Source organism: Paramormyrops kingsleyae, chromosome 1 (genome assembly GCF_048594095.1).
Source record: "Paramormyrops kingsleyae isolate MSU_618 chromosome 1, PKINGS_0.4, whole genome shotgun sequence".
Lineage (NCBI taxonomy): Eukaryota > Metazoa > Chordata > Actinopteri > Osteoglossiformes > Mormyridae > Paramormyrops > Paramormyrops kingsleyae.
Genome location: NC_132797.1, coordinates 18,857,009 through 18,883,040, shown reverse-complemented (window position 1 = coordinate 18,883,040; position 26,032 = coordinate 18,857,009). Strand labels below are relative to the sequence as shown.

At 43.2% G+C, this 26,032-nt stretch overlaps 1 protein-coding gene across 4 annotated transcripts in view; it reads right to left on the bottom strand.

Moving 5' to 3' along the window:
* eps8a (EGFR pathway substrate 8a, signaling adaptor) overlaps positions 1-26,032 on the bottom strand; it is a 46,718-nt gene that overhangs the window by 8,551 nt on the left and 12,135 nt on the right. For 3 of the 4 annotated variants that reach the window (XM_072711313.1, XM_023817881.2, XM_023817882.2), the window contains exons 2-15: positions 11,880-11,969; positions 10,969-11,042; positions 8,337-8,404; positions 7,606-7,767; positions 6,258-6,407; positions 5,699-5,781; positions 5,066-5,205; positions 4,735-4,808; positions 3,862-3,985; positions 3,364-3,452; positions 2,786-2,860; positions 2,130-2,278; positions 1,012-1,195; positions 766-899 (exon numbers count right to left, since the gene is read on the bottom strand). In XM_072711313.1, coding sequence (XP_072567414.1) covers positions 766-899; positions 1,012-1,195; positions 2,130-2,278; positions 2,786-2,860; positions 3,364-3,452; positions 3,862-3,985; positions 4,735-4,808; positions 5,066-5,205; positions 5,699-5,781; positions 6,258-6,407; positions 7,606-7,767; positions 8,337-8,404; positions 10,969-11,042; positions 11,880-11,944 — 1,571 coding nt within the window. In that variant the 5' untranslated portion in view covers positions 11,945-11,969. Of the gene's footprint in view, positions 1-765; positions 900-1,011; positions 1,751-2,129; positions 2,279-2,785; positions 2,861-3,363; positions 3,453-3,861; positions 3,986-4,734; positions 4,809-5,065; positions 5,206-5,698; positions 5,782-6,257; positions 6,408-7,605; positions 7,768-8,336; positions 8,405-10,968; positions 11,043-11,879; positions 11,970-26,032 lie in introns of those variants that run through there. The other variant, XM_072711317.1, reaches the window with a different exon arrangement.

The window sequence follows — 26,032 nt, the reverse complement described above, 5'->3', positions numbered from 1 at the left end:
GACCACACAGCAAAGAGACCAATTATACATAAGAACATAAGAAATTTACAAACGAGAGGAGGCCATTCAACCCATCAAGCTCGTCTGGGGAGAATTTAACTAATAGCTCAGAGTTGTTCAAATCTTATCTAGCTCTGATTTAAAGGACCCTAGGGTTTTAGCTTGCGCTACACTAACAGGAAGACTATTCTATACTCTAACTACACGCTGTGTAAAGAAGTGCTTTCTCAAATTCATTTTATAATGTTCTCCCGCTAATTTCCACTTATGGCCAGGAGTTCTAGTATTCAAACTAATATTGAAGTAGCCACTGGGCTACATTAAACCAGAGTCTGTAGGAAGGTAATCTGCTACATAATTAGTGGATGTGCATGTATGTGTTACATGGCAGCAGTTCCTGATGGGAGAATTTCCACATTATAAATGGATGAAAAAATACATAAATAAATATGTATTTCTAATCCATGGAGAAGTATCCCTGCTGTAATTTCAGAGGTTAAAAAAAGGAATTTGCAAAGTTTCAGGGCTACACAGAATGAACGAGGGAATCAACCAGGAGTGAAAACTGGAGACTAACTACACAGTATACGACTTATTAGGCAGAGAATTGACAGCTTATCTGAGGAGCCAGTAAGAGAAAGAGAAATCCAGAGTCATTTTGATTGACGAAAAAGCAAATCAATAGGATTCCTGACAGTGCAGGTAGACAAAGTGAAGTGGGACAGTTCTCCATGGCCGCCGGCCTGGTCTGCTGACCACGGTTACCTAACCACACAGCGGCTAACCGCCTGCTTAGAAGCAGCTGCGGCCATGTCCTGGTCCTGAAGATGCTTTTTTTTGTAGGCTGTCTTATTGAAGGCATACCCATCAGCAGAGGGGGAATTCTGGATACTGGGGCGCTAGAGATAAATAAATAAAAAAAACACACACAGCCAGCTGTTAGAGAAATACCACACCTCATTCCCTCATGCAATGCTTTGATCCACCAGTAGGGGGTGACTAAGCACTTACCTCCTGAGCCAGCCGGTGCTCCACCTCTTCATGCCGCTGCATTTCAGAACTGACTAGGGACTCGGCCAGTTGGCTGAGCTCCTGCTCTCGGCTGTGTCCTGTGACGGGCAGCGTGGGTGGCTCCCAGCCATCTCGGAAGTGGGGCGAATAGGGGGCTGGATGCTGATCCTTGGGCCATTCCACCCTGGAGGGGGGTTGCAGGGAGATCAACAAAGTGAGGTGGGGGAAGAGGAACGAACACAATGAACTCAACTCATAGACTCCTAATACCTACAAGACACCAAAACAAAAAAGCCAACTCATGCCCCCAGTACAGAATCCACTGGGAAACCCAATCCAAACTGTTCTTGTAAAGACCCACTTACACTCATATCCATACTCATATCCTACTGTATGATAATCAGAATACTTACGCCGTAACACGCTGCGTCTATTACAGCCCCAGGAGTCAGACTTTCCAGTCGGTTCACTTTACATTCTGAAGTGTTCCAGGTTCTTTACTGATCTCCAGGGTATTACAGCTGGTAGCACTTCATGAGTGGAGATATTTAATCACTCTGAAAGCAACCCACTGATCCTTACTTACTCTTAACAGTCCTCTGGACTCTCTGCTCCTGCAGGTATTACCCTGATCTGCAGGTATTACCCTGATTTGTCAGGGGTCTCACTGATCACCCTGCAGGAAAGGGACATGTGTCCAGGTGGTGGGGGGGATTCTTGACCACAAGTGCCTCCTTACCTAACAAGGTTAATTAGTTGATTAGTGATCATCAGACATGTTTTTATTATCATACTGAAAGAGAGCAGCAACAGCCTTAATACATGTAAAGAGATGTAATGACACAGTAACATAATGTAGCTCATGGATTGGGGCAGTGTTTCCCAATCCAGTCCAGAGGGGCCCACAGAAAGTCCACGTTTTTGCTCCCTCATAGCTCTCTACCCAGCTCCCAGGAGGGAGAAAAAATGTGAACTGTCTGGTAGGAGATTCGGTGGGAGCAAAAACATGGACCGAATGTGGGTTGCTGAGGACCGGATTGAGAAACAATGGATTGGGGCCGTCCAGCAGCAGCTCCAGCTCCAAGCACTGAGGACGGGTTCACGCTCTATGCTCCCACCTGCTCTTTGTCCAGCCATCCCCCAATGAGAGCCAGAGACGCCTTTCCTGGGGAGCGGTGGCGGAGTGCAGGAAGTCCACTGCCTCCCGTGTGAGCAGAGGGCTGATCACACCTTTAGCCAGGTCCACACCACCTGTGGCCTGGACCACCTGCAGGGGGCGACAGAGAGGTACGAGGAACGCGGTAACACCACTAGCTCTGCACAGGCTGTCCTGGTAAGAGGTGTCATCAACATGGAAATTGTGGAAATATTTCTCACCATTAATAAGCAAGAATGTGAAATAAGATTGAAGAACACAGACTGATGTTTATAAGTTCGCTGGCCTGAATCCCAGAACTGAAATTGCTCCATAAAATTTTTAAATCAAATGTAACTTACTAACAATTTACTCTTAAATACAATTTACTCTTAAATACAAGAAAAACCTAAAAATATGCTTTAAGGATTTCATAATAGTCGATTCACACAGCATAGGTATGTTACCCACAATTCAGTGTCCAGAGTGCAAAATGCAGCAGCCTTATACTGATAAGGTATAAGGAAATATAGCTAACAAGATACACTAATTTGTCACTTTGAGTAGGAAACATGACTTTCTAAAAGCTGGGTGGTACAGCAGGTGGGAGACGACCAATGTTTGAGTAGATTTACCTACCATGTTTAATGGTGTAAACAAGAAGTGGACTAAATCCAAAGCACTGGGATTCTGAATGCACGATCGGAGCTTTGCCTGCAAAAATATGGATGTTCAGCGCATGCAGCACATGGACGCTGCTGATACTGCTGCTGTATCTACTCCCGGTATCTGAAATTAACTGCCTGAATGTCATCAACAGAGGAAACTCTTCATCCATAAAATGAGGAATGGCATTATGGCAGAAACTTCCAATCAATTTCATAACTTCCTGCAATTTAATAGTCTGCCTGTTTGTTTAGGTAAATTAAGGACAAACATTTCAACAAGTTTCAAGACTGGAAAACATCTGGCAAAAAACCAATGTGCAGAATTATTCCAAACAGATCAAATCACATTGCAATTTACTTGGCAGATCCCTTCTGCTAGGATAACTTCCATTTGCGAGGAACAATGTCAGGAATAGGCATGCAGTCTGTAACTCTTTGAGTTTGGTTTAGCTGAGCAGTGTACAAGTGAATAGATAGAAAGGTACAAATGTCACACACCTTACAGAGGATGTAACACTCTGCAAATTCCTTATTATCCCCAAATCTTACCAAAAGGTTGAAGGCAAGCTTAAATTTTTGTAAGCAGTCAATGAACTCCTCCTGTGCAGGCAACTTTGCTCGTAGGGTGAGTACTCCCTCTAGTGGAGAAAACAAGTATGTCAAGCCTGTACTCCACCATGGCATTATCAAGATAATTTAAGCAATCTGTAGTTTATTTCTTTGTGGATCAGCCCATGATACTCTGATAAGGGTACCCCTACTGAAGGCATGATACCTTCCCCAGGTCACTGTGGGTTTTATCAAACAACATTAACATGTTTCGAGTACAGAGCTATCGACCCTGTCTGGCGTTGCATGTAGATGTCATCTGGTACGTGAGAACCCAGCATGCCTGACGTAAAGCAGGCCAGTGGCTAGTACAGTCTGGCAGGGCTAGAACCTGGACGATTTTTGCCAAGAGGTTTTTTTATCATTGCTTTCTGTCCATGAAACAGATTTATGCTGGTTCACAAAATAATAGCTTTGTGACACTGAGAGGCTCCTCACCTCCTGGCCCCCTCTTCTTGTTCTTTGATTTCTTCCTCTTTGAAAGCTCACTGAATGCCTCAGCTGCCTTCTGCAGTTTAGTCACAAAGTACTCGATGTCGTCTAAGATGTGGTTGAGAATTTGCTGCAATGGAAAGTGATTCGTTTGTTGTTAAAACACAGCCATAGCCACGTACTTTAAGGATTTAAATCAGAAAATAACAAATCATCATCTTTAACTTCAGGGTATAAACATCTAAATGAGGAGGGTGTAGCTGAAGATGGGGTATACATGGAAATGAGGAGGGTATGATTAAAGACGGAATATATCTGAATGAGCAGGGTATGATTAAAGACGGAATATATCTGAATGAGGAGGGTATAATTAAAGACAAAATATATCTGAATGAGGAGGGTATGATTAAAGACGGAATATATCTGAATGAGGAGGGTATAATTAAAGACGGAATATAACTGAATGTGGAGGGTATAATAAAGACAGGGGTATATACTTGAATGAGGAGGGTATAATTAAAGATGAAATATATCTGAATGTGGAGGGTATAATTCAAAAAGGAATATATCTGAATGAGGAGGGTATCATAAAGACAGAATATATCTAAATGAGGAGGGTATGATTAAAGACGGAATATATCTGAATGAGGAGGGTATGATTAAAGACAGAATATAGCTGAATGAGGAGGGTACAATTAAAGATGGGATTTATCTGAATGAGGAGGGTATCGTTTAAAGATGGGGTATCCATGACAATGAGGAGGGTCACGGTCTGTGTTGGAGTGACCATCACCCGTCAGTAGCCTGCCCTAACAGGAATCGCACAGGGGAATCAGCCAGAAGGTCCAGCATTCTGCAAGGATTTGCGGTGCCGCTTACCACATCCCGGTCGATCCTGGCTGCGGTCATCTCGGGGGGCTCGTCCTGGCCAGAGTACAGCCTGTGCTTGCCATCTGCCGTGAGAGACACAGCGGCGGCCTTAAGTTGCGGGGGTGAGACCAAGGTGCTGCGTACAGTTAGCCGTGACTACACTATGCACTAGTGTGAGTGCTGGTGTTTAGCTGATGGTATTTGCAGCCCCCTTCCATAAACAGGGCAGAAACGTCTTCATGAAGGATATCCCTCAAAGCTGGCATTTCTCCCTGGGGGGCAACTGTAACGGTAAGGTGTGTGACATCACTGCACCCCCAAGATGTATCAGCATCCTCACAGTCAGGCAGCTCGCCGGCTGTCCGTGTCGACCAAGCCGCCACTCGGCTCTTGACATCCACGTGCGTGGTGGGGGCCGGGAGGCCCGGGGCTGGGGCTGTTGGGGGCGGGGGGATGGCCCCATCGCTCTTCAGGATCATCCTGGACATACACAGACACATGACGAGAAGAGGGGGACTGGCTGAACAATCAGAGGCAGCAATATGAAACAGAAGCAAGATTCAAGGAGTCGGGGGTCCATAATTGGTGCCTTTTGGAAGGTAACCATGGCAACAGAATGGCGAGTGATCACTGCTCAACAATTTACATGTTACTAGCCACTATTCTTCACCATAACATTATTATCATCATTATTATTATTTTGTTCTTATTGTTACTGGTATTGTCATTGTTATTACTATTAATGTTGTCATTATTGCTGTTATTGTTATTGTTGTTGTTGCTTCTGCTGCCATTATTATCAAAGTGTCAAGTGATGAATGAATTACTATCATTATTAGTAGTGTTATGGCAAGGAAAATGGTCACACAGCTGCATGGCACAGACCCCAATGTAGTGTGAGTACAGACACACACTAAAGCTGATGTCTCTCTGACACACTAGAATGTGTTAATGGTTCAGAATGGCCTCGTACCTGAGCACCTCCGGCCTTCTCTTTGCTTTACCACCCTTGTGGTCACCAATGGCACTTTCAATATCGGCATGGATCACGTCAGCCTGACGGAAGACAAGATGTGCTTTCTTATTGGAATTAGCCACAGCCGTCGAGTTTGACAAATTACTTTTGATTAATCTCAACACTATTCTCAGCTGAATAAAATCCCCATGTTAAAACAGCCTGTCTGCTTTGCAATGAATTGTTTTAGTGATTTATTACCTATAAATAGCATGATAAGAAAGTTGATTTATAATATGATTTTTGTGAAATTCCAAGATTCTGCAGTGAATGAACCTAGACAGAGGATCAGTGGTCATAGAGCACAGGATCCATGTGTAAGTAAAGTCAATTCAAGTAAAAGTCAATTCGAGTCAAAGTCAATTCAAGTCAAAGTCAATTCGCGTCAAAGTCAATTCAAATATCCTCTTCTACACTGTGCTGCCCCTCCTGAGACCTGTCAGTGCATAACCTCAAACGGCTGTGACTCTGCCCCTGTTTCCTACCAGTCCCACGCACTGGCCAGGCTGTGGCTGACCTTGATATGGTCACACTGGAAGAGGTGGAGGTCTGGCTTGCTCTGACCCGGCTCCTTGCAGACCAAGGCCAGGATGGAGTCGTAGCTGCAGGCCTTGAGCAGCGCCTGGCAGTGCTGGATGGTGGCCAGGGGGAAATTCTCCAGCTCATTCTGGAACCCAACAGCAAGACAGGCGTAAGAGCTGCTTCCCAAAGAGAGTAAAATCTACATCCTATTAGCTGCAGTACCCTTAAAATGCTGTGATAAAAGTGCCAATAATTACATTGACTTTACTAAAGTTTTACAGAGCTACAATCACCTGAACTGATGGAGTCAAAGGCTACATAACTTCATAAAAGCACCTATAAGACATAAAACAACCCAAAGAAAGAGGCAACAGGGAAACTTCCAGATGTTACTGTTCCCTTAAATCAGTGGTTCTCAATTGTATTCCTGGTCCCCCCGTGCCAGAATATTTTCATTCCAACCCTGCCTTAATCAGGTTCAGATGGTCTTTAATAAGCAGTATGGTTGGAATAAAAACATTCTGGCGGGGGGGGGGGGGGGGGATCAGGAACAGAACTGAGAATGACTGCCTTAAATTAAGCGGTACCACTTTACAATAAGGCTCCCTTTTGCCACGTGTAAATAGTAGTAACTCATTAATAAAAAGAAAACGGTGTTATAACTTGTTTAAAATTGTCTATTAATAATTTACAAAGTCTTACAACCTAATTAATAACCAGATTATAAACCATTCATAAACCCTTTATATGGGTAGCCTTATTGTCAAGTGGCACCAATTAAGCTAATGCAGAGGCGGCTATAAAGTAAAGTAAAAGCCATGTTTCAATTGGCTCAGTAGACAAAGTGAACATTGGCTGCCTCATTAGCTACAAGGACGGCAACCAGAACCCTGAAAGAAAGTCAGCAGCCACTGAGGAAAATCAAGTCCTCGATGAACCTCCAACCCGCTAAGGAGCTGAGCTGGATGTTCTACAGGAGAAAACAACCTGTGGCCAATGATTAAACGGGCAGAAGGAAGGCGGATGTCATCTTACAAGGGCATTCAATCCAAAGCAGCTTGCAGAACAGCAAAATGTCAGATCTGCAATTCAAATGTCAAACTGTCTTCTGCTTTGCCTAAATCACACGTCTGTGCCTGTTCTGCTTAAAGGATAAAGAGAAGGAGATATAATCTTAGCATTGGGCTAATGTTTCCTCATTTGTACAGTTTGGGTGGATATCTAATGAATACTATACCTGAATTGAAACAACATGCATTTAGAAGCCAGCAACACTGGCTTCAGTTGATTAGCTTCATTTCAGGGGCGGTTGTTAGCGAGCCACGGGCCAGCATGACAGTTACCTTGGTGTCGGCATCGACGAGGATCACGGCCTTGTCGTCCGCCTGCAGCACCATGTCTTGGGTCCACACCTTGCCCTTGGCATCCAGCAGCTTCAGCTTCCGCAGCCCGTCCTCCACACTCATTATGGCCTCCTTGCGGTCCATTACGAAAGTGGTCAAATGCTGGAGGAGGCAAAGGTCGACATGGGGAGCCCAGCATGAGCACAGAGGTGCATTCGGGTCCTACTGTGATAACTCAATTCAACCAGCCACCTCCTCCATCAGTGTTTCCCAATCTGGTCCTCGGGGACCCACAAACAGTCCACATTTTTGCTCCCTCCCAGCTCCCAGTGGGAGCAGAAATGTGGACTGTCTGGTAGAGAGATCGGTGGGATCGTAAACATGGACCGATTGAGAAAAATTGTCCTAGATGATTATACTGGTTTGTGTCACAGGGGGAGCAGGAGCCTGGAGCATAAAGCTGGGGTTCACCTAAGACAAGATGCCAGTCCATCAAAGTACGCTTACACTCACAATCATACATTACTGGCGTATGGGGAAAAAACCATATACTGGGAAGAAGTACATGCAACGTGAGGAGAATAAGCCAACGGCATACTATCAAATCCCTACTGCTGGGGTTGGTACTTCTGATCTTCCAGAATCAATTGGCAGACATGACAGATCAAACAGATATCTATTAAACAAAATGAAAATCCAAAATGACATGAAAATGACCTGCTTGTTCTTACCTCCACATGGTACTGCGTGGTCTCGGTCATACTGCAAGTATTGTTTTTGCTGTAATTCTTCCTTTGCTCTTTTGGGGGAGAGGACAACAAATCAGAACCACAGTGAGCAAAGGACCCCCACCTCAAAACTCGAGAATGGAGAAAAAAACGTTGATAAACAACAGCATGACACGAGCAAGCAATTCCAACTGCAAACAGTGGCTATTATAGAAATTACTGCCAGAGCCTCCTGAATCGCCACGGTTACTATAAACGTGGAAAGTGCGAGTTGCAAAGAGCATGCAGAATGGCACTCCGACAGCATTGTGTCAGACACGGCAGAGCACAGAGGCAGGCGGGCAGGCGGGCAGCGGATGCCGCTCCGCACAGCTGGCTCAGCGCAGAGCCGCTAATCCCCATTTCGTTCGTCGTTTCTCATTTATTTATCCAGCCAAAGAAAATGATTCACCGCCAAAAATGCAGAAATCCATCACATACGAACAAAAGGTCCCAAATAGCTCCCCATTTCTGGTGAAATTTAAAAGGTTAATTCCACCTAAGAGTTGTTTTTGTTCTTGTGCAGATCACATGCAGCTGATCAAAAGGAAAATGTATTTTGTGCACTGTGGAACATCCCAATGTGTTCTGTAAGTTTATCAACAGTTAAATTTGTGTTCTTAGCAAATGTGTTTGTTTCTGCTTGCGGAAATTTCCATTTTGCCAAAAACAGCTAAGTAGTGAGTGACACCAAAGAGACAACATAAAAAATGCATTTTACTAACTAAATTACCTGTATATGGTGTCAATGTATAGTAACAAATATATTAATTTCTGTGCTATTTCCAGTTAAGTGATGAGTAAATAGGAAGGTAATATCAGTGGATTATTAAAAAGCTCACACTGCACCACAACTGCAGACAGGCAGGGGCCTGCTTGCTTGTACCTTTCTTTTTATGTTTGGAGGATGTTTGGAAGAAGTACAAGCCATCTGTTCCTGCGAGCACATGGGACAGAAGAGAGCGTTGACAGGCACACATATGACAGCAGGACACACTGTGCCACCCTGGACTTCGAGTCACCACTGGGCAACAGGCAAAAACCCTATAAAGATCCGGTCAGTAACCCCAGCTACTGAAATTAGAGAAACCCGCATGCAAAAAAAATATACCAAATGAACTGAACCTAATAACCCGATCAGATGTTAAGTGGTGGATAGATAGACGGTCAGCTGCACCCTGTGCCTCCCACAGCTGGCTCTGCATCACCGGTGGAGGGTGGAGGACATGAACAGGAGGAAATATGTTCCTTCCTATGACAGCACTGGCCCCTTCTAAGGGGAATAATTACTTTAGCCTCTGGGTGGTGCTAAATGAATGTCGGTTACTCTTTAGAAATGCAGCAGATATGGATCAAACTCATTTGTAAAAAGGTGCTAGCACGTCTGCATTTGTGGAACTATTACCAAGTGTGTAATACACTAGGATGTCCTTTTTTTTACAGAAATCAGAAACAAGAAGCACATTTCTATTTCCTATTTTGCCAAACAATGGGTATACAATGAATTTCCAATATCACAGTCTCTGCACATGTAACGTACCAGCTATCACACAACAGTGCATTAACACTGTATCTCACTTCATTTACTGTAATCATTTAGGCAGAGGCTCCTTTGTGTCATATTTCATCTTGTAGAGGCATGATTGTTCTTCAGAGATGTTTTATTTTCAACCATCCTGCCTGTCAATCAATATAACAAAATGCAGTAACCAGGGCAACCAGGACACAACATGCCCTAGGTTGCAGTGGTGATATTCAAATTAACAATTTGCACCTGTGCTGATTTACATAATCATACTTAGTAAACACTGTACTATGTATAATTATCGGCCAGGGTCTATTAAACTGCAATCTATCAAATAAATGTGTCACAGAGGCACAATAAGCATGCCAAGTTGGCTTTGTTGACAAAATGCCAGAGACCTTCATCTCAGAGCAGGTGAAACCTGCGTCCCGTGGGCTGAACGCCCAACGGCTTCCCTGATTAGCCGTCATGCTGCCCCGCATACAGGCACATAGCGGGACGCCTACTGCACATAGCTGGGTCCTTCTGCTACGTGAAATCACAGTTAGTGTATTTGTCGGGACTAGACCCTCAGAATCCTCCCTTGCTGAGGAGCACGCCCTCTTAACCTGGTCTGGTCTGGCCTGATACATACTGTAGATCCCACAGACTGCTCTAAGGAGGAATGTTATCATTTGCACACAAAAGTAAATGAAATGTTTGAACATGTCAACATTTAAAGGGAGTAGCATTTCAAACAGAAAAGAAATCGCAAGGCTAGACAAATTAGGTTAGGTTGCAGTCTGGGGGAAGCAGCTAGTCTGTGATACACTGATTAAAGAGCAGCTGAGTAAACAGAGGCCTCAATCCCCGAAAGGCCATTGGTGTCTCAATAGAAGTTCCTCTTTACTGCTGTGACACTGAGCCTAATGTTGTTCTGTATTTCAGCAGAGCATGTCTCTGTGTGTTGGATGAGGGTGCTGGAAGCTATGCCCCATAATGCCCCATAACAATACGGACGACGTAGGCGAGCAGTGTTGGGTGGTGTATTCAAAACCCAGGGGCGGAGTCTTCGAAAGCTGTGATACGCACCATACAGAGCCTTAGCGTTGGTCTTTGGGCCTGGTTTGCGGCCTGGTTGCTCAGAAGCCTGTGAACCGTGCCCCCTACACAGGAGACAAGGGTTTGAAAATGCTTAATGAGTGAACAAACACACTCTCCGATACCATGAGCCTTTTGCTCAGTGAGCTCTTTGACACGAGATATTTTCATGAATCCTTGGCTTTTTTTTTTAACAGTGGTAAATAATAAATGGCTTTAATGGTGACATTGCACGCTTTCACTTCAAAATGGACTGCTGATTGCTGCAGAGTAATATAGGACACTATTGCTACTGGCGGTAATCACCAAGATACCTCATTTTGATTAACATGCAATTTTACCCATTTATATAGCTGGAAATTATATTGTTGCAACTCAGGATAAATACATGCACAAGCGTATAACAGCAGGATTTTTTTCCAGGATACGAACCTTAGTCTTAAGTGTATCCTTACCCAACAACTAACAAGATTGTCACAGTACACATTCAGTTAAAAGGAATCACATTCATATGGATTTATTGTACCATTCTGTGCTTGTGCTATAATACTATAAGTTGATTATTTAAATACAATTGTAAATAAGTACACCATTCCTGGAAGTGATTAGTAGTGATTAAAGCAATACTACAGCAATAAGGGAAGAAGAATATGGGCTGACATTTATTTTGACTGATTCCATGAAGAGGACTGACAGACTAAAAATGTCAGTCATACTGGGACTGGCTGATCGTTCCTAATTTTTAGAAGGCAATTTTAAAATTCTAAAATAAGAAGCATTCCAATCTACCTGTACTCATACTTGTGCAAAATGGCAAATAAAGGATAGTTTCGTTTCATTTAAAGCCAAGATGGCAAACCAAGTTCCTTTCAGTGGTGAACTGTGAAACAATGCACACTTACTTCAGTGGGGAGCTGTAGGAATCAAACCCCCCAGAGGGGTAGACTGGGGGGGTGTAGCCATTCATTCTGGGATTCCCAGAGGAGGGTCACCTTCAAGGGTGAGGGGCAGAGAGGAAGAGGGAGAGGGAGGGAGAGCACAGCATGGATTGAACATCAGGTGACCAAAACGTCTGTGAGACATGATCTACCTAGAGATCTTGCAACAGAATATACGAAATAAAGTATCACACAGAAACCAGATACCATGGGACAGATTAGTTACAGCACGAGGCAGGTTTATTATTCTTAAGGAAAAGTACAACTACAAGAAAACATTTTCATAAGATACAAGTATAAAAGTCAGCCTCGTCCATTAATAAAGAAAATAAAATAAAAACCACCTGAGGCCACAAAGCAGAACAAAGGCCACAGCACCCTGGTCCCGGACCTAGAGAAGAGCACCCAGACACTGAGGGCAGAGTAACAAACGGCCTTCCCGTTCTGTGCTACACTACAGGCTTGTCATTTTTCATATGACCTGGCATGCATTCTAGTACCCTAGTATCATGCTGGATCGTCGATTCTCAAAATATTGAGTAGGACATAAAATGAAGCCGTTGGCGTGTCACGAACACATGTTATAAAGGATAAAATAATAGGGAGAGAGGGAGGTTCAGAACTTAGACCAACATAATGAAGACAGCAGGTGGCCTTGTAAGGAGAATTACAACTTAATGTAAACTGCTGCTGGTTAATCTTAACCTAAACTGTCTCAGTAAGACATTCAGCTTTATAATCAAGTCTGAGGCAGCAATTAAGTCAATTGCTAAACAATTAACTAATGTTAAATTGTAGCAGAAGATGCCCCTGATCTGAACATTAACACAGAACTACGCAAAGAACATAAAAACGTAAGAAATTTGCGAACAAGAGGAGGCCAATCAGCCCATCAAGCTTGTTTGGGGAGAACTCAACTAATAGCTCAGAGCTGTTAAAAATCTAGCTCTGATTTAAAGGAACCCAAGGTTTTAGCTTGCACTACACTAACAGGAAGATTATTCCATGCTCTAACTAAATGCTGTGTAAAGAAGTGCTTTCTCAAATTCATTTTAAAATGTTCTCCCACTAATTTCCACCTGTGGCCATGAGTTCTAGTATTTAAACTAATATTGAAGTAGCCATTTGGCTGAACAGCATCCAGACCTGTTAGAATCTTATATACCTGGATCATGTCCCCCCATAGTCTCCTTTGCTCAAGGCTAAACAGATTCAGTTCTGCTAACCTCTCCTCATAAGACATTCCTCTAAGACCAGGAATCATTCTCGTAGCCCTCCGTTGCACCCTTTCCAAGGCAGCAATGTCCTTTTTAAGGTATAGTGACCAAACCTGCACACAATATTCTATGTGTGGTCTTACCAAGGAATTATATAATTGTAGCATCATAGAGATGTAACCTAACATCCTAATGGCCTTTTTAATTGTTTCCCCACACTGGCGACAGTGGGACATAGAAGCATCAACATACACACCAAGGTCTTTCTCATAATCAGCTACTTTTATATCAATGGAACCCTTAAAATATCTGTACTTTATATTTCTGCTCTGCATGGATTATCTTACATTTATCTACGTTAAATTTCATCAGGCAGGTATCAGTCCAGTCGCTAATTAAATCAAGATCCCATTGTAGCCTCTGTGCTGCATACAGTACTAGTTCAGTATCTGCTACACCACCCACCTTGGTGTTGTCTGCAAATTTAACCAGTTTACTGTATGTATTGGTGTCAATATAATAATAATTGACACTTTATTAATCCCCATGGGGAAATTGTCTTTAAGCCTCCCTCTTTTGTAGAGTAAGTTGTCTACAAAGGACAAGGGTACCCAGGGAGCTGAGAGTTAAGGGCCTTGCTCAAGTACCCACAGATGGGCTGAGGCTGGGTTTGAACCAACAACCGTCTGATTACAGGCACACAGGCTTAGCCCACTAAGCCAAACACATTCATATCATATATGCAAATTAGGAACAATAGTGGTCCTAAAATTGAACCCTGTGGTACCCGACTATGAACGCAGGCCCACTGTGACATTGTGCCTCTAATAACTACCTGCAGCTTCCTGTCTGTTAACCAGTTCTCGGTCCAAGCTGCTACAGTTCCTAAAATCCCTGCAGCTTTGAGCTTAAGCAGCAGCCATTTGTGGGGGACAATATCAAAGGCCTTCTGGAAATCTAAGGAGATCACATCGTAGGTCTTTTTGTAATAAATTTCTCTTGTAGCTTCCTCAAAGAACTCAAGTAGATTAATTAAACAGGATTTACCTAGATCCATGTTTAGGAGTGTGAGATGCCTTTTCAAGTTATAAATCATCTATGTAAATGACTGAATCACTGGCCACCTGCGCCCCATCGTTTGTGACACAATAACTTATCCGTAAAAAGCTCATCACAGCCAAGGAGCGTCACTCTTTCCAGACGTCCTCAGATTACAGGGACAGTCAGCTTCCCGTCACCTGGCATATGGGCTCGCTGCTCCTCCCACACTGCCAAAGGTGTGAGGGACACCAAAGTCTGTGAGAAAATGGGCGAAACTCTCCAATGTACTGTTATGGTCCCACCCATGTATTGAGTACTGTAGGAAAACGTTCATGGCTATTACCTGGGGAGTAAGTGTATATTTGCTCAGAAAAATATATATTTAAGCAAAAAAAAACAAAAAAACAATTAACATTAGAACATATGAAAATTTACACTTAACAGCAACACAATAAAAAATAATTCCTTCTGTTCTTCTAAAAGCTACTATATCTGGTTGAATGGCTAGATGAACACTGCTTCAGTTCCCAAACCTCTCCTCAGGGGCATCCCAGCCATTCCATGTATTCATTAAATTTCATCACCAGGGGGGTGTTCCACGAATCAGGATTAAGGGAAAGTCTGACTTATTTTGACAAGTCTGGCTCATTTAAGTGGGAGAACGTCCGACGAGTGGGAACAGATTTCCAAAGATTGTTCCGTTGGACGAAGTTCCGTGCTCTCACTGCTCATGTCATCTAATAAATATAATAAAGGTTATAAAAATCACATCTCAGCATTCCAAAATAATTCCAAAATAATTAAAATAAAAGCGTACCCATATTACAAAGGTCAAACGTGAAATGCAATGACTGAAATTGAAAAAAAAAATCCGTTAAAATAATATGAACAGGAAGATTTTTTATATTTTGTTTAGTTACAGTCTACTCTGAGAGTTTATTAGTAAAAAGCAACAACAAGATACAGTTATTTGTGCAGAACATTTCGCATTCGTGATTGAAATTATTTTTCCATTTATTTGGGCTTCTTAAATATCTCGGGTGTGTGCACTAAGCGAGACTATGCAAGCCTTGATTAGTTAAAGCTTAACTGCATTAGTGGAAAGACAGGAGGCTAAGTTTAGAGATGGGGCTAGTCTGGCATTCTTTAGCTACTTTCATGGAATACCCCCTAGTTCAATTAATCACTCAACTTAATTTGGTAAATAACTCAATCATGGTATGCTAGTGCTTGAGTCAAATACTGTATACATGGGTGTATCGGATGGTTGCAGCACATACTGGGGTGATTTTAGGAGGGGTTTTGTAATGGCTAAGCTGACACACTTTGCCAGACATAATACTATAGTTTTACACCAACATGAAGATCATCAAACATCATTTTCTTTGACTGCCTAAAATAGGGATGGGGAACCTGATTCATGAGGGCCATGGGTGTGTGGGTGTGGGTTTTTTGGATGACCTCACAATTAGCCAACAATAAAGCAGTGGTTCTCAACCTCAGTCCTGGGGCCCCACTGTTATTGGCTGACTGTCAGGTCAGGTTCACCATTCCTGGCCTAAGACTTCTGCACAGTACTATACATTATTAGGGATGTGTGTCTCCATCAGAGGCCAATAAGATACATGTATTGATGTATTGCCAAGGATTTGATACATTAAAGATACATATGATGCAACTACTAACGTGATACAATATGATTCACCCCTATTGCAATGCAGTGTGATTCAACATGAGTTGATTCAACACAATGCAATTCAATGCAGTACGATGCTATGTAATATGGTACAGATATTGATTTTTTTCCTGCTGGTCAAGAACTAAACAAATTCTACTGGACAAAGGAACAACAAGGTGTCATATGACATAATTTGCCCACTAACTGTTTGTCTGTAGATCCATACACCACACATGCAAATGAGGCTCTGTGGCAGAATACCTAATCATAAATCAGTCTGTCAAGTGCCACTTATTGATAGCATTACCATAATACTGAAGGTTGGAGAATGTTATGTTGTTCTGTCGCATGCTTTTCTGAATGCAGTCCTCCTGTCTGTGTAGCTCCTCTAAATTCATCTTGATCTTTTCTTTAAAAAAAAAAAAAAAGAATCCCCCCTTGTTAATTTGCTTTTACTTAATGTCTTACTGTCAACTTGTTGTATTTTCTCACCTTTAGTTAAAAAAAAATCATCTTGATGTTGACTAAAATGAACTGTGGACGCATGCAGAGGCAAAACTATTGAAATTTCTGAAGCTTTAATCAAGGTATAACTTGAAATGGCTTTATAACGCCCATGAGTAAACATCAAATTCCTAATTAATTTCCTAATTAGGATTTTAAGTTTAACTAATTTCCTAATTTCCCTCTGAGGATCAAGCAAGTACGATCTCATCACTCAGTAAAATGACAAACATTTGCCTAATTAATAATGTTTTCTAGGCTGCGCAGAAAGCTGTAAACTTATCAGCATTTTGAAGGTCACAGAGGTTCATCTAACCTTCATTTAGATTCAGTCACATTCACTCACTTTACCGCTGCACTCGTATGTTTGAAGCTGACAGTCATTGTACTCCTGCTTTCACACAAGAGCAGGAATCACAGCCGTGTCCCCTTTAGTGACATCCTCTTAACCTTCTACAAACTGATTAGAGATCAGTACACAGGACCATTCTCCAGAACCAAAGGTATCAGGATTATATCTGACCTTACTTGTACGTTCACTATGCAAATGCTTTCGAGAGGTATGAGTGAAAGGTCATAGAGCACTGCAGCCAACATCCCTTGAGGTTAAGGATCTTACAAACAGTAATATGATCACTCCGCAGGTTGTGGGATTTGAACCCACAATATTCTGGGCATGGGCCCTAACCCACTGTGCTGCACATCACCCCCTACCTGAGCCTGAAAAATGATAAGGCTCATTATGTCCAATTAACAGAGCCTTGATCTGCTGTCACTCTCCTACAGGCAGCCTCTCTTCATCGACTACGCCGGACTACAGCACAATGCTACAGTAACCTGAGCCCCTGGGTAGGCTCTGTAGTTATGTGGTGGCTGTCTGAGCTGCAGTTAGAGTTCCACTATGCAGTGAGCCATGGAGCTGAAAAGCAGAGCCGGGTCCGGAGAGGATACACGTTCATTAACGTACAGCCTCACGCAGCATCACGCAGGCCGCTCCCTCTATCAGAGGACAGAAGCTGAACACAATCCCTGTCAGGCACAGACAAGCACCACAAGCACAGTGCTAAGCAGCGAGAAGCTCTTCATTCCAGAGGTGTCCCAGCCCACTTCAGGTCATCATAAACCTGGATGAAAGGTGAACTGAACCATCCAGAGTTAATGCCTTAATGGGCTTTCAGTCTTCAGGATACGATGCAAGAATCTGAACCACACTGACTTTCTAATCGACGTCTGTCTGTATCAGCCTGTTGAAATCGCAATCATTCATATTTTGACCCCTGCTCCTGGTCTGAGTCTCAGAAGGGGGCCTGGACCCCCTCTCAGACAGCACAGGGCATGAGGCAGAGCTACAGCCCGGATGGGATCCGTCGCAAGGTACGTGTACACACATATACACACACAGATACACACAACAATTCACAGGTTTACATTAAAGGTGTCGGACATCAGACTTACTTATACAGGTATCTATCGACTTCCTTCCCATCGAGTAACATCCAATCACATTTACACCCGAGGTCCATAGTTAATAATATACACTGATGGAGAGACGCCTGAAAGCAGACCTAGTTGGATGTTAGTGGGTGTATCCCGTAGTGTAACAGCTGCCGGAGAATGGACAGCGCTGCAAGCCATATGATGAACCACTGTCCATATCTAACTCGTAATGCAGTATGCATGCAGTAATGTATATGTGATGGACAGCTACAACAAGCAGGTTTAATACAGATACAATACCTGTACCGTGCTATTTCATTACATAAAAAGAAAGATACTGTACTGTACAATGAAATATTTCACCACCAGAACCCCATGACTGCACCTGCATATCCACGCCTACACCTGTGCATCCATGACTGCGCATGTGCTGTCATGACTGCACCTGTGCATCCACGACATGACAGAGAAAGAGGCTGCATGGCTGATTTAGGAGCACAATGTCCCCCTCTCACATCCTAACCACACACACCCTCCCGCACACGTGTTTGCACGGAATTCCCACTGGTTTCCATTTTAATTTTAATGTAATAAACAAAATGAGTTTGTCTTATAGGAACACCCCTTAATATATTTCTTGTTTATGTTTTGCTTGTGACAACACAAAGATTTAGGAAGGTCCTTTATGTCTTATTAGAACATAATGTCCATATGTCGACAGACTGAGGGGCAGGGTCAGTGGATTTCACTCAGAGACTCTCTCTGTATGTGTGTGTGTGTAATGTATATAGTACTAAATGTCCCTACTATGTGCTAAAAACCTGTTATTTTCACAATGTTTCGGTCCCCACAAGGGAAAACTTGTATTTTTGGGATTTTTAGTCTTTTAAGTCTTGTATTTTGTTCGGTTACTTATGGTTCGGGTTAGGGCTGGGTAGGGGTTAATGTTGTCATTTGTGGGATTAGGGTTTTGCCCATAGGAATGAATGGATGGTCCCCACAAAAAGTGTCCATATTTCTGCTCCCTTCCAGTTCCCAAAGCAAAATTGCAGTCAGTCTGGGGGGTCCCCGAGGACTGGTTTGAGAAACACTGCTGTAATGGTTGCCCACCAAGGCCTCGCCGCACCAACCAGGCCTCAGCCTTCCTGCTAAACTGGACGGCCTGCAGCCCACGTCAGTACGCGTGTAATCAGGTCACGGCGGGAGCCCGATCCAGCAGTCACGTTACACCCCCCACCCCAGCGAGTCACCCGCAGGTGTAACCGGAGTGTGTGGGTACTGCACACCTCTGTACACACTTCCTGTCCTATCACATCACCACCTGCCTGCAGACGACATGAGTCTGACAAAACAAGAAAAAAAATAAGAAAATGAATGAAAATACGCACAAGTGCTTCTCAACAAATACCTATTGCCATTAATCCAGACCTTAGCTGTGTGGAACACTAAATGGCAAAATGGGAATGACTGTGTAGCATGCCATGGTAGCACACAATGGTACACAATGGAGGCATCGAAACACAGCAAGCACCTACTGGTCTGCCATTGGTTTACTAATTGACTTTTTAACTAGCGTGGTTTCTGGGATTTTATGTATGTTGCAAACTATTTAAATAACCCTATACATGCTGAAAATGTAACCAAGTGTGTATGTGTTAAAAATGAAGCTGAAATGGCATGAATGGGGATTGACTAGTTCCCGGCAAACATTTTATGATTGAAATAGCCTTGTGTCTAGCAATCACTGCTGACACCACCGGCTTTAATTAGACCCTCTCTGTCTGATGGGTGGGAATTCTGTGGGCGACTTGTTCGGATGGCTAGAAGATCCCAGAAAACGTAAATATCTAGTGCAGCAAATAGAGGAGCACAGGGCTGTCACAAGGGCCGCCATTTTACAGAGTCATCTTTCACTTCTAGTAAACATCTTAGCTCTGGGTGTTGAATACAATAATTGGGTTTCATCGGGGGCGGACTAACGTTTCTGGGGGCCCTAGACTGACATGGGTAGGGGGCCCCTAAGGGAGTCATTCCAGCTATTTTTTTTATAGCCAAAAGAGAAACGGGGGAATTAAAAATGATGGAACGTTAATATGCTAATCAAAGCACAGGGTGCCCGCAATAAAACTTCGCCGAATGTGGGGTTTCAGATTTCAGATATACTGTATTATTATAGATCATAATAAGATCAAAGATCTTATGGGCCTTGGCTATAGATCTGGCTGCAGACAAACAACCTCAAAAGAATACAATGCATTATCGGCCATGGGAGAAACCACTATATATATCTATGGTTTACATTGCATACATTATACCAGAGATACACACACACACACACACACACACACTCTGGCTGTGATAAAATACAGTACATTTAATAAATCAGATCTATAGCCAAGGCCCATAAACACAAGATCAAAATGCTATATAAATGATTTGCAGTGGACATTGGAGCTGCGTGTTTTGTTACAAAAGAAAAAGTCAAAATCTGCAGAGGGGCCCCTAAAGTGTGGGGCCCAAGGTTGCTTACCCCTCCACCTCCTTGTATTAAGGATTTATTGTTCCTGTCTTTGTGCTGGTCTCTACTTCACAGATTTAATGATACACCAAGTCAATCTGTGTTTCCATGTCATGTATAGCAAATCTCCCCCATTTTGTATCCACTGTAATACAAACAACAGGTGGTCAGTTGTGGTTCTTAAGCTGCTTAGATGGGAAACGAAGATCCCCCAAGGTGACAGGGTCACTCCCCGGCATGCTCATCCCTCTCCATCGTCAGCCTCTCCCCCACCAGGCGCTGAGTCGACCCCTCAGCAGTGCACACACGGAACGCGAAGCCTGACCAGCAACAAAAACATCAGACATCGTGAAAACGTGTCAGGACACTGAGGCTGGTGCAGTAATCCTTCCTGGACAAACCAGGGGCAACCCAAGAGACAGCCTGCAGTGCGGATCCAAGCGGAGCTTCAGCCCGGCACAAGCAGGCTGGACAGCTGGGCTCCTGTCCAGCAGGACCTGCATGTGGAAGTTGCATCTGACCTCTGGAGAAAGCTGTGGAAATGACAAGCCAGTCTGGGCAGCAGAGCATGCAAGAGCCGGCTGGATGGGAAAGCTTAATGAAGAGGCTTTTGGGAAAGACGCGCAGAAATAGAGCAACAATAATAATAATAATAATGATAATAATAATAATAATGATGATGATAATAATAATAATGATAATAATGTTGATTAGCTGAGGCTTTTATCACTACTGATTTCATTTTGCAAAGCTGGACATTTTACTGGAGCAATTCAAATCACGAGCATCACAACAGCGCTGCTGCCTGACATCTCACGGGTTTAGGGTTCAAACCCTGTCCCCACTGTTTGTGTGTATCTGCATTTGGAGTTTTTGTGTCCTTCTATTCCGGGTGAACTGCAGCTTTGTGCCCCATGCAGCCCTGACCTGGGTGGATAATGGAAGGATAGAGCATAAAGAAGAGGGTGACCTAAATGTTTCTATGACAGGTCAAGATTGAGTGAATCAGAGGAAGGGTCAGAAGAAAGCTAAAATGCAACAGCGGACATGCCTGGTACTCGAGGTTCACACGTAGCGGTGATCTGCTTGGTATGTTAGTAACAGGTTGTTAATCCGGCCCCATAACTATAATATAAAGCGATGAATGCACAACCCCCGCCTCCCCCCAGGACTTTTCTACACAATGTGCAGCATTTCCTACGATAATCCCCAGACCGGTCAAAGAAAACCATAACAATCAGAAGTGAGTAACTGGTAGCAATAAGAATCTGTGCACAACTGTTTGCACTTAAATATCACTGTTAAGGAGGTTGAGTATTGTGTGAAGAATAAATGCTTTCTGCTGCATTCCAGGAAGCTCCTTCAGGTGTCTGACGCTGCCAGCTTATGTAACAGGGAAAGCACCTGATCTGGACATGCTTGCTGAAAAGGTTAATGAGAAGCCAGAAGATCCTTGCCTTTGTTTGGCCTGTGGGTGGATCTGGTGACTATGATCTGTTTGTCTAGTCTTCTTCTGTTGAGACGTGACAGCACCATGATATCAGAGAGATTTATGATCTGGCTTCCTGAAGCCTTTTGTTTTCAGCTGTACAATGTGGGTACCGTCAATATAAACAGCAATGAATCAATGGATTCAGAGATTAAACAAATAAACGCCTTTCAAATGCAAATGTCTCTGGCTAAAAAAAAACTGACCACACCATGCTGTGCATCATCTGAGCTCTGAGCAGCATCTAAATATGGAGAGGGGAGAAATACTGAAGAGACAGATTAATGCTAATGATCAGTGATGACTCTTCCACATCTCGAGTGACCCATATCACGGTCTCCTTGCCGTAGTGTTTTATTATTTATTGGACATCTTCTAGCTTTGAAAATCAGCTAAGCATGCTTACCCTGCCTCTTCTGAAGGCTGCTTTTAGCCAACAAGTTTCACTCTGCCATGTACTCAGGTCACAGCATGGTGTAGGAATTTCCACAGGGACCTGAGATTCCTTACCTAACAGGAGCGTGTTAATAATGCAAGACTCCGCTCTTTCTTTGAGTCACAAAGTCCGGGGAAAGACAACACAAGGAGTTCTCAGATCGCGGCTTCACCTACCATACCTGATTATAATGTTACACAGGACAACTCTGCTGTTAGAAGTATATATAAGTAAATTAGGTGTGTTAGCAACTGTGATTATTGCATGTTACTAAAACAATTACCTTCCAAAAATGTTTCTACCTGACTTGGACCATCTGCACCATATTGATTAACCGTACTGTTATTTATTTATGTTATTTGATTGCTTATTTGATTTTCTGGTTTATTTCTTTCTTTATTTGGGGACTGTTGTCAACTGAACTCCTGAGGGCCGAAAGCTCCAATTCCGAGAGAAATCTCACTAAAGTTGACTGACGGATGCAGTTTTAAATTCATTCATAATGACAAATAATTTTCCTTACATCTGCTAAGGGAGTACAAACTCCAGTCACCCGCTTAGTTTATCCCACCGCATTCCCTCACGCCTGCTCTGTAGGATACATGCAGTCACCACCACAGGCTGTGAGCTGGTGGGCTAACCCCAGTTACTCAGTACCTGGCCAATGCCCCTTCCCAAAATGCAATGGGGCAATCACATGCTCAATATGTAGTGTGCCCCCAGGCCAGTACCTGCTTAAAGTCACAAAATCTAATTACGTATGTTGATGTTTGCTGTGCTCTTCGGCACATCAAAGGACCTGGAACCATGAGACAAACAACCTCAAAAGAATACAATGCATTATCGGCCATGGGAGAAACCACTATATATATCTATGGTTTACATTGCATACATTATACCAGAGATACACACACACACACACTCTGGCTGTGATAAAATACAGTACATTTAATAAATCAGATCTATAGCAGGCCCATAAACACAAGCTAAGGTAATGGATAGCTTTCAGTGCAGCTAGGTGAAGTTAGCAACATCCAAACAGCATGGTCTTTACCAGCAATCCCTCTACACCAGACCGAATCAAACCAACCACCCCAGTGGCCCTTAATAGCTTTAAGCCACCCCTGAGGTCTCCTCCATTAGCACCTACGCACTGTGTGCGTTGCACCTGACCCCCAAAGACGAGCGTAGACTCACCACGGTAGCTGGCTGCTATGGCTGCCTTTTGCTCAGGCTTCTGTCGAGTAAACAGCCACTCTTGCCTCTGCTCTCCAGGTTCGGAGCGTTAAGAGGATTTTGCAAAGCATGTGCATGTCCACACAGTCACAACCATAATCCCGTGTGAGCAGAGTGGAGGGACAGTATTCGTGGTGTTAAATTGCGTGTAAGAATATCTGGCCCTAAACTCATGTTTTCTTAACCGTCTACTAGTACAAACGAGACATTTCACCTTGCCTAATGAAAGGTGCGATCGCACTGCATGTAATCCTACATATCTTCTCAACCCCCTAATTTATCAAACAAACAAATTTGTATCAAAATCACAATCCGATTATCACTTTTGTGTATATTAATAATGAGTGAAGGTGATTAGTCAGTTTCTGTAACAAGTTCAAATACATTATTTACTCAATTTACATTCATATCTTCTATATAAATAAAACTGAAGAAGATGGGTGATCCACCCATCACAAGCATCAAGAGGACAAGAACTTAATTTTTCCTCAACTTTAAAAATAATACTCATTTATAATAATATAATAAATTAATTCTAATAGGATAGGTTGGCAGCCTATCCTGGCTTGGGGCTGCCCCCTGCCTTGTCACTCCCGGGATGGACTCCAGACTCCCCGCGACCCTGAATAGGACAAGCGGGTGTAGAAAATGAGTGGATGGATATTCAGTTATTACATTGTTACTATAAAATAGTGGGTCCACTTGGGTACTATTTTCAGTGAGAATGAGAAGTTTGCTACAAAGAGAAAAACCGCCGCTCTGTGCGACCGCACTGATCAGCGAGGTCATTGCAGGTTGGCTTGTTTCATACCTCAGAACAGGACACAGCACTTCCTGAACGCAGCCTGTAAATGCTTCACAAGGCACCATGAAGTCCCCTTCCCTAACTACTCAATGTGACAATGGGTGTCTTTTTGGAAAATGCCAATTGCCATCCTTCAAGAGAGTCGTGAAATTATACACATGAATATATATAAACTTCATGCACAACTCAAAAGCTTTCAGCGATGACAGCTAAATTGTCAGTCTGCTGATAGGAGCAATTAGCCTCAGGCCTGAGTGGATAAATCTGGTTTTGGAGAAAAAAACACGCTTACGCACTGTCATGCAGAGCTGAAACTCAAGAGCAGATTATCTACCCCAAACAGCTTTACCTACCAGTCTACCCTCTCTCCTGGGTGATCATTACTCTGGCTCCCATTTTAGATTTTTCATGATGAAAACAATGATCAAGTATCGCCATACAAATATACAAGGTTCTGTTGACATTATATAACTGAATTGAAAATGACTGGAGGTGTATCACATGGCTGAACCGAGTGGCAAAGCACCATTCTGACACCCTGCTCCATCATTAGCTTCGCTTTCCACTTTAAATTCATTACATGGAGACAAACACACTGCACATGCCAGTCTTCATACTGGCAAAATGCAGCCCGTCCCGTGGACACGCACTCAAACACACGCACACGCGCACAGACACACACATACAAAGACAGATTTAAATTCGTCAGCACATTCCCATCGGGGTGATTTTGTATCACAAAATTGTAATTAAGATGAATTATTGTTTATCATTGTCTGTATCACAAAGCAAATTTCCCCCAGAGTCCAGCATTTCACTGGTATAAAAAGACAAGCACTTCCCACACTTCAGACTCATAGGGTCTGCGGGGCGAAGCACCAGCCACCACACTGGGTAAGCACTCTGGCCGCATCCGGTTTCCCACAGTGCCCGGAGGCTCGGGCCAGCCCAACTGGCACCACAAGACACATCTCTGCCGGAACACCATCGCAACCACGTCCCAGGAATTTACTGCGGACAAATGAGAATCGGGATAATTACAGTTCATACTCTCATCAAAATTAACACATGAACAAACACATGAACCGTTTAAAAGAGATCCTTGGAAACATTAAATCTTAACAATCCCCACAGAGAAATCAGAATAAATGCCAGCTATTTCTGGAAATCCCTCTGAGATTAGCGAGGACGGCGTACTGATGCCACAAAGAAGTTCTTGACTCGCCGAGCCATCATGACAGACGGGGCACAAAGGTGAGCAGTTTCATGCTTCTCTGCTCCCGATGGCATGCACTGTGAGGAGTCCAAGCCGGCATCTTTCAGGGGACTGACTCCCACAGATGACATGCAAACAGCGAGCTTCAGGGCCTCATCACCGGCTGAGCGGCCCACTCTGAAGAAGGCCATAATTTCAACATTTCAAACTATAGCACCATTTTCTTGCAGTTTAAAAACTCAATTCCAAGAGTCATAAGTCAAATGTGGTAGTACATGGTGTGCAAAAATTACGAGTCTGAGTGTTTGTGTTCTGTACTGGCAGTCAACAGTTTCTGAACATCATATATTATAGCATTTTTGGTTAAACTGCAAGCAAAGCTCTCATTGTAAACACCCAGTTTGAGATGAAGGAAAACTGAACATGATGAGAAAGCCTGAATCATCACTGACTGGCAGCATACAGTAATACATGTGAATTACATCAATCACATAGCCCAAAAAACCTATTCATAGCCAGGAAAAAAACTAAACTATGATA